The 9,375-nt window shown below is 39.2% G+C and overlaps 1 protein-coding gene across 11 annotated transcripts in view; it reads left to right on the forward strand.

The window, feature by feature from the left end:
- The window catches only part of add3a (adducin 3 (gamma) a), a 158,035-nt gene extending 150,245 nt beyond the window's left edge, over positions 1–7,790 (forward strand). For 9 of the 11 annotated variants that reach the window (XM_047364338.1, XM_047364332.1, XM_047364336.1 and 6 more), the window contains 2 exons: positions 1,982–2,074; positions 6,015–7,790. In XM_047364338.1, coding sequence (XP_047220294.1) covers positions 1,982–2,074; positions 6,015–6,256 — 335 coding nt within the window. In that variant the 3' untranslated portion in view covers positions 6,257–7,790. The remainder of the gene's footprint in view (positions 1–1,981; positions 2,075–6,014) is intronic. The other 2 variants (XM_047364340.1, XM_047364341.1) reach the window with 1 other exon arrangement.
- Positions 7,791–9,375: the final 1,585 nt, after the last annotated feature.

The raw sequence follows: 9,375 nt of genomic DNA on the forward strand, positions 1-9,375 counted from the left end.
AAGATGAGCAGAAAGTCAAAAGTGGGCAGACAGCAGTGGAGGGGTTCATTCCTTGTGGTTAACTTGTCACTCTGCAGAGCTCCTGGCACATTGGACCAGCTTTAAATCTGGTTGTTTTATGTGTGCGTGTGTACGAGCGAGGGCATGTGTTCATGCATGTGTATGGTATACGTCCAAATGTTCTGTACTGTCATGTGCATATGAAAGAGCCTGCGTGACAGTCCAGCGTGACTAAGACGGCAGACTGAACCAACAGCAGGTCTTCACACCCGCCACATGATCACAGCCCGTTGCTATGACACTGTTGCCCCCACAGCCCCATGAATCTCTGGTGACCCATCTGGATGCATGTTGAAGACCGTCTGGAGAGGCCCGAGACATTCTCCACACATACAAACGTGCTCACATGCACTTGGTTGTATGTTGACTTCTGATTAATTGTCTCCTGCAAAGTATGGATGCTCATGATTTTGAATCCCAAAAACGTATTTTGAGTAAAAAATGTAAAAGAGCAGATCCATGCATCTACGGAGAGCACTTTTAATAAGATTAATATTGGTTTAAATGACAAGACCCAAGCAAAAGTATCACTTCAAGCTAAGCTGATACTAATCTCCACATTGTTGATGTGACCAGTTTCTAGCTTCATTCCCCGCATGGAGAACATGTGATAAGACATTTGAACCACACAAACCAGGTTGTTGCACAACCCCTCTGTAAATGGTGTGTTCAGAGGAGCTGCAAAGGGCTAAAAAAGCTGCTAATGCAAGGCTTAGTTTCAAACTACTGAGAAAAGCTAGCGTCAAAGTTATTGCAAAATGTTTACATAAATATATACACAGCCCTTATTGCTCAATGCGAAACCCGGTGACAATGCGTTAAAATTCAAATAAAGAAATCAAATGTTTTTAGAATAGTAGTAAAATATTTCAAAAATTCAACATTTAATTTTAGAACATTAATTCCTTAATGGAAAAAAAACTTGGTGATGAAATAATTGTTTTCACTAAAATCCCCAATTAGGAACGTCTTTAAAAATATCAGTAAAATAAATGTAACAAAGGGATTTTTTAATTTCTACTTGATCAGATAGTTTAGGAAGTTTTAATTATTAATCTGTGACTTACTATTTCCCTGGGTTAAAAATATTACATGGCATGGGTTCATTTCTCATTACCCAGTCTTCACAATGGGAAAGACAGGAATACATGCCCTTGATGTAAGGTAAATCTAAATGGATGTTCTTCATTAGTCAGAAAATTGATACATAAACATTAACTTGAAGTTGCCTATATGAGGACCGAAATTTATCCTGCCACCATGCACAGTCAGCAGGATGGTAAGAGAGGTAGAAAACAATCTGCAAGGTCCACCAGCCCCAGCAGATGGTGACATTTTGGGGTCAGAAAGTCTGCATAACACCCATTACACACCATCTACATGCAGGATGTTTGTCATGTATCCCAGAAAAAAAGCCTCTTGGGGCCACAAAGTCTCCAGAACAACAATTTAATTTTGCTGTCTTTGAACCGCTTTATGTGAGGATCAAAGGTAATACTTGGGTTTGCTGTGCTGTAAAATTGTCACTATGGGGGGAGAAGTAGATGCTTTTGTGGTCAGCGAGAGGCTGCTCAGAGCATCTGTCTCCTCACTAGGATGTTAGAGCCTAGCATGTTACAAAGGAGGCTCAGCCACCCACAGAAAAAAGACTGATGGCACAAAGAGAGCCTGATGATCAGCAGACAAGGATTTTCTTTTTCAAGTTTTTTGAGAAATCAGCTGTGCATGGCCTGATTCTAACATGTGTCCGTCTGTGTGTGTGTATCATCACTAATCTCTTCCTCCCCTCCCTCCTAAATCTCTCCAACCTCTCATCCCACTCACCCCCTCTGTCATCCCTTTACTTTAACCCCCACTCCACTCCAACGTTATGCTGCAATCCTCTCACCCACACCCTCACCCCCCACCAACCTCCCTGCAGATGGCGAGCACGAGCTAACCTCCGACGACGGCTCCACTCTCTCTCAGTCTCTATCTGTCACCCAGTCCCCGCAAAGCACTCCGGCTAAAGAAGGTATCACTCACAGAGAGAGACTGTTGCAGTGCTGTTTGTCTCTTAAATCTAATGTCCCTTAATATTTGGGCATGAGAGTGAAATTTTTACTTAAACTAAAAATTTAACATGCAGGGTTTCTTCTCCATATTTATGTTATTGCTTGATTCTGAACTAACGATTTTTTTTTTTCACACAAAACCACAGCTTATTAGATGATTGACTTTTTGTCTTTGTCAACATATTTTCACTTTTACTTTAGTTTGCTTTAGTAATACAAATTAAGCTTCTAAAGCATGTTCTTTTTATCAAATTACATCCACTTTTATTCACTGTATAATATGAGGCATCATGAAACTCGGGTCTTTTAAATAGAAAATCCATCAGACAAGCAAATTTGAGATCTTAGGTATAAAAAGCTTTCATCTGGCATTAGAGAGTTGGATATCAACTTGTGTATATGATAGCTACTGTATTTATTATTTTATAAACATGATCGAGTGTTTTTGTCCCCGATTTTGATTTATGCCCTTTAAAATAAGCCGACTGGAAATCCCGACTCCCTGTCTGATACTACATTAATGCTGGTAAAATATATACTATTTATGTTTCACCTTGAGTTAAATAAATACTCAGAAATGGCAGATAACATGATTTATTGCTGTGTTGGCCTAGCGTATATTCTCCTTCAACATGTAGCTTCACATGTGACACTTGAAACTGGTTAATGCACCACAAAGATCACACAAGGCCCATTAGCAGTTGTAAATAATAGCACCCTGGGATTGAGTTCCTGTCAACTTCCTTCCAGCGCAAACACGCAAAGCCACACAATAGCAATTACCCCTATGACAGCAGTCTAACTCAGGGGGCCCGTATAATCTGACGCCACCGTTACGGGGTCAGTCGGTTCTTGTACTGAAACCAGGTCACCGCTCCTTTAAATCGCCTGCCATTTTCTAATGTGTAAATAAACAGGTAGGTCCAGTGACGTGCTTCGTGCTGTAACGTTATATCAGCGCCCTGGATCCTCTAACTTGCATTAACCCAAAGCAAATTATACGACACCATTAGAGCCGTTACGTGAACGGTTAATAGGAGGGTGGCTTTACAGCACTGTTTTTGTTAAATTGAAAAGGAGGGCAGAATCTCTAGGCTATTAGGTGACTGGACTCTGTTTATTTATTTTAGTGATGGATTATTACGAAATATTTGGAGCATAATGAGCTGAAAGTGAAAGTTCAGGGGGGTTTGAAGGGAATTGGTGTGTTTTGTAAAACCTACTTCTGAAATGTCATCTGGGACAAAACATCAGCAATATATTACAGTTTGTATTTTAGGCTGATGCTCTGCGCAGTCATGAGCAATTGTTTTTAAGACTAAAAACTGTTGTTTTATAGGTTTCAGAAAAAAAACACCAAGTTTGTGCAAAGCATCAATATTTATAGTGCTAACGCCCCATTTCAAAGCAACTATTCTGCAAGGATTGATTGAGTAATCCGAGCCGCCCTGTCCTTGTTAACACTTAACCCTGAGCTAACCATAAGGTCACTGAAATGATGGCAGCAGGCCAGTTCGCAGCTGGCCTAAAACACAACACAACTGAGGTTTTTGAAAATATGTAAATTTTCATTTACATTTCTTTTATTTTACAATTAAATGCATTTTGACTGATCACTTTTAAAACAGACTCAATTTCAATTCACAGCTTGGTTTGTAAAAAATATCTCTTTTGATTTCAAAACGTTTAGCCATGACCGAGATGTTTCATCATTTCGTACTGACCCTGCATCACAAGGGTATTTTGATAAGTGACTGCTGATATAATAATTATGTTTATTGTGTTGCAAATTAAACCAATGAAACCATTTTTTTGTTGAAATAGGATCTTGCTTCCAAACATTTGATTTGTAGTATAATTCTCTGTATTCTATCTAATATTTTAATCATACAGGTCCTTCTCAAAATATTAGCATATTGTGATAAAGTTCATTATTTTCCATAATGTCATGATGAAAATTTAACATTCATATATTTTAGATTCATTGCACACTAACTGAAATATTTCAGGTCTTTTATTGTTTTAATACGGATGATTTTGTCATACAGCTCATGAAAACCCAAAATTCCTATCTCACAAGATATTAGCATATCATTAAAAGGGTCTCTAAACGAGCTATGAACCTAATCATCTGAATCAACGAGTTAACTCTAAACACCTGCAAAAGATTCCTGAGGCCTTTAAAACTCCCAGCCTGGTTCATCACTCAAAACCCCAATCATGGGTAAGACTGCCGACCTGACTGCTGTCCAGAAGGCCACTATTGACACCCTCAAGCAAGAGGGTAAGACACAGAAATAAATTTCTGAACGAATAGGCTGTTCCCAGAGTGCTGTATCAAGGCACCTCAGTGGGAAGTCTGTGGGAAGGAAAAAGTGTGGCAGAAAACGCTGCACAACGAGAAGAGGTGACCGGACCCTGAGGAAGATTGTGGAGAAGGGCCGATTCCAGACCTTGGGGGACCTGCGGAAGCAGTGGACTGAGTCTGGAGTAGAAACATCCAGAGCCACCGTGCACAGGCGTGTGCAGGAAATGGGCCACAGGTGCCGCATTCCCCAGGTCAAGCCACTTTTGAACCAGAAACAGCAGCAGAAGCGCCTGACCTGGGCTACAGAGAAGCAGCACTGGACTGTTGCTCAGTGGTCCAAAGTACCTTTTTCAGATGAAAGCAAATTCTGCATGTCATTCGGAAATCAAGGTGCCAGAGTCTGGAGGAAGACTGGGGAGAAGGAAATGCCAAAATGCCAGAAGTCCAGTGTCAAGTACCCACAGTCAGTGATGGTCTGGGGTGCCGTGTCAGCTGCTGGTGTTGGTCCACTGTGTTTTATCAAGGGCAGGGTCAATGCAGCTAGCTATCAGGAGATTTTGGAGCACTTCATGCTTCCATCTGCTGAAAAGCTTTATGGAGATGAAGATTTCATTTTTCAGCACGACCTGGCACCTGCTCACAGTGCCAAAACCACTGGTAAATGGTTTACTGACCATGGTATCAATGTGCTCAATTGGCCTGCCAACTCTCCTGACCTGAACCCCATAGAGAATCTGTGGGATATTGTGAAGAGAACGTTGAGAGACTCAAGACCCAACACTCTGGATGAGCTAAAGGCCGCTATCGAAGCATCCTGGGCCTCCATAAGACCTCAGCAGTGCCACAGGCTGATTGCCTCCATGCCACGCCGCATTGAAGCAGTCATTTCTGCCAAAGGATTCCCGACCAAGTATTGAGTGCATAACTGTACATGATTATTTGAAGGTTGACGTTTTTTGTATTAAAAACACTTTTCTTTTTTTGGTCGGATGAAATATGCTAATTTTGTGAGATAGGAATTTTGGGTTTTCATGAGCTGTATGCCAAAATCATCCGTATTAAGACAATAAAAGACCTGAAATATTTCAGTTAGTGTGCAATGAATCTAAAATGTATGAATGTTAAATTTTCATCATTACATTATAGAAAATAATGAACTTTATCACAATATGCTAATATTTTGAGAAGGACCTGTAATCTGCTAATGTAATGTATGTGACTCTATTTAAAAATATCTACCAGCATGAAGTTATATTAAATATGTTTTAAACAGGGTCCCTAATATGTCACATTTATAAAATAGGCGAATGGGCCAAACCAGAATCAGAACCACAACAAATGGAAAAAAGGGTGTAGTAATAATGATTAAATAAATGTATACTCGATATTTGAGCATTTTGATAACTATTTATATCCATAGTTGCTGAAAATACTTGAGTACCTGGAAACAGAACGGCGATGACAGCTGACCCGAGACTTTTTCCAAGTTATTCCACAATGAAAAAGAGATAGTCATTAAAAACAATCAATCTGTGGTTATGTATTTTAGAATTAAGTGCTACTTTCACAGTGTCTTACTCTCCTCCCTCCAGAGAACCACACGGGCCTGATGAACGGCAAGGATAACCATGACGAGGAGCTGTCCAAGCGCATAAGTCAGCTGACCACCAGCGCAGAGAGCGTGGAGATCACTGTGCGCTCCAGCGAGAAGATCGAAGAGGTGCTGTCCCCCGAGAGCTCCCCCTCCAAGTCACCCAACACCAAGAAGAAGAAGAAGTTCCGCACGCCGTCCTTCCTGAAGAAGAACAAAAAGAAAGAGAAGATGGAGGCCTGAGAGAGCGAGTAGGCGGCGGACAGCTGGAGAAGTCTGGAGCAGTGCCCGCGTAAAGAGAAAAGAGGGGCCGAATCCCCTTTCTTTCTGTTGTTTTTGTCTGTCCCTTTATGTTTTTGTTTTTAATTATATTTGATTTTTTTAACAAGAGGTTTTATGTACAAAAGGCAGAAGAAAGATTTAACAAAATCATCAAAAAAACAAGTTTGGAATAAAAAGACAAAGTAATTTTGCAAAGAAAGAATGTTTGTGAAACTTCGGGGTAGGTGGGTGTATGGGCCCACTGATTAAAGCCGCAGCAGATGGGAGCGATAAGAAAAGGGCTGGCGTTGGTGTTTCTACATACCTGATAACTCTTGCAGTACTCTAACACGGCTCCTTGGAAGTGTCACTTAGATCCTGAATAACTGGCTCCTCTCCCTTTTTTTTTTTTACCTTGACTTGAAACTAAACTGGAAGCCTCTTTGTCTGTGTTTTGCTTCATATAGTCCTTTGCATTCCCCCTTTGAATTTTCCCGCTTTGTCTGCACAGGAAACAGAGAGGCCACATAAGATATTACATCACACTGGAAAACTAGTTTTGGGAATAAAAACAGCAGGAAGCTTTGAGCTGATATATTTACTGTGGCTCCTAAATTGCTCTGCATGGAGGGCTTTCTCCTCCAAAGATTGTGGTTGAACTATAGATACGGTTAAAGGTTGCTAGAGTACATAGTGAGGAGGAAGGCTGACTGTTTCAAATGACATCATCTCATATTTATGAAGCATTTTTTACATGGTGTCCTCTTCATCTCTCTTCACTGTTGTTTTTGTTTGCCAAAATGACTGGGAGAAAATCATTTTAGGAGAGCGTCTCTGTTTGTTTCTCATGAAATATGATCGTTTTTACTGAATGCAGTTTTATATCAATCAACACCGTCTTGCACGAGGCATGGGCCAGTTACTGACTCAAAGGTTATACCGGTGCATCTCAGTATATTAGAATATTGTTGAAAGTTCATTTATTTTAGTAACTTAGTTCACTATATGAAACACAATATATAGATTAATTACACACAGAGTAATGTTTTAAAGACTTTATTTCTGTTAATTATAATGATTTTCCGCTTACAGCTAATGAAAAACGCAACATTTAAGATTAAAATATTATATCAGACCAATAAAAAAGTATTTTTAATACAGAAATGTGGGTCTAATGAGAAGTATGTGTAGTACATTCTTAAAGGTTGTTATTGCAAAAGGTATTTTGGTATTATCTGACAAAACGAGCATCATCAGCATCAGGATGTCCTAATTTATTCAGTATAACTATCATCTAAAATCTGGTTGTTTCAGTTAAGATTATGCTAAAACATATTTTTACCAATTTACATTTATAATTTCTGTTAAGAGCTAGCCACATTAAGTCCCCAAAAGTCCCCAAACAGTAAAATACTATAACTTACCTGTGGTAAAAATTAAAAAAGAAACACAACCATTCCAAAAATAATTTCAGAATACCTTGTGGTAAATCGAAGATAAACAAATGATCAGGATGCTCATGAGGACCTAAATACACTTGATATTTTTTTTATTTTTCTCTGCCCAGACATTGTAACCCCCACTGAAAAGTCTTACAGGAAGTTAACGACAAACAGAACTTTGACCTTTCGTCAGAACTAAACAGAATCTACCGATACAAACATTCACACACACGTTCAGTCATAGCGTTAAAACTGAAGGGGCGCCACCTGTCAGTAAATGTTATATATATCATAACTTTAATAATCAATATGTTGACCTATAGTTGATCTTCTATTCTAAATAGGATCAATTATGTTATAGATGTTTGTGTAAATACCATGAAACTGTAGTGAAAATCTCACAGTGTCCAATGCAGGTGCAAACACTCACTTCTAAGCTTTTGCAGGGTTCAGACATAGCACAAATTTTCTGTTTGAGCAACAACTGGATATCCTCGCCAGCATTGTAATCTCGAGGAGCATGATCATGTGAAAACTGGATATTCTGGCTGTAGATTGGTAACTTTGTGCTTTTATTTTGTTGTTGCGCAGCACTTTTCCTGCAGCATGTGACATGTTTTTGTTGCACGTGTTTTCACCGGTGAAGGAGATTATAAAGTATTTGGTAAAAGTCGTGCAAGTGGCAAGCGTGGCATGGTGTTCGAGAAAGGTCGGGGCCTAGAAAGTGAGCAGAAAGATAGGAGAGGGATAATCTTGGGTGAAATAAAAAAAATTTAGGTCAGATCCTGTTTGTGTTTTGTTTGTTTTTATTTTCTCTAAAAACATCAAGCGATTGACGCTCGACAGCTGAACTTTAGGCCCCAGCTTAATTATTCTTCTGGATATTGTGATAAACCCACATTTTTTTCCTTCATTTTTGAATAAATCTGCATTAGATTCCGATCAGTAACACTATAATAGCTGCTCAGCACCAGCAGGTGGTGATTAAATACATCAAAATTCAAAAGAAGAAGAGTGAGGCTAAAGCAGGGCTAGGTTGTAGCTATTTAACTTTTCGTCTCGTAGTTAAGTTAAAAATTGTTGGCCCTTCTTTGTTTTTTTATGTATTTCCCAAGTGCTGTTAAACAGAGCAAATAATTATCAACAACTCATTTAGGTTTAATTTGGATGTACATTATTTCACGTTTCATTAAGGAAACACAATTATTTTACAGAAATAAAAAAACTGCCATGGTCAAAATAATTAGCCCCCTCAATCCTAATAATCCATTTTGCTGGATCACAGCTTGCAGTCGTTTGTTGTATTTTTTATTGTAAGTGTCTGACACATCTGCCAACCAATTCTTCTTTGTTAAATCTCAGACTCTTTCAGATGGTGATGTGATGGTTTTCTAGCAGGGCTTTGCGTAGTCCTGCCAGTTATTTTGATTTTCTGGAGCTATTTTTTCACCAGCAGCAACACGTGTTTTGTGTCTTTGTCTTGTTTTAGGACACTTCAATCACCAAAACCCAGTTTTTCTCCTGACTCCTTTAGGTTTTCTTTCACAATCTTTACATATGCCTCTTTCTTCATGTTTACTTCCACCTTGATGAAATTTCCGAGGTCTAGACACATTAGAACATACCACACCCCACACCATAATCCTCGCATCACCATGT

Source organism: Girardinichthys multiradiatus, chromosome 5 (assembly GCF_021462225.1).
Source record: "Girardinichthys multiradiatus isolate DD_20200921_A chromosome 5, DD_fGirMul_XY1, whole genome shotgun sequence".
Lineage (NCBI taxonomy): Eukaryota > Metazoa > Chordata > Actinopteri > Cyprinodontiformes > Goodeidae > Girardinichthys > Girardinichthys multiradiatus.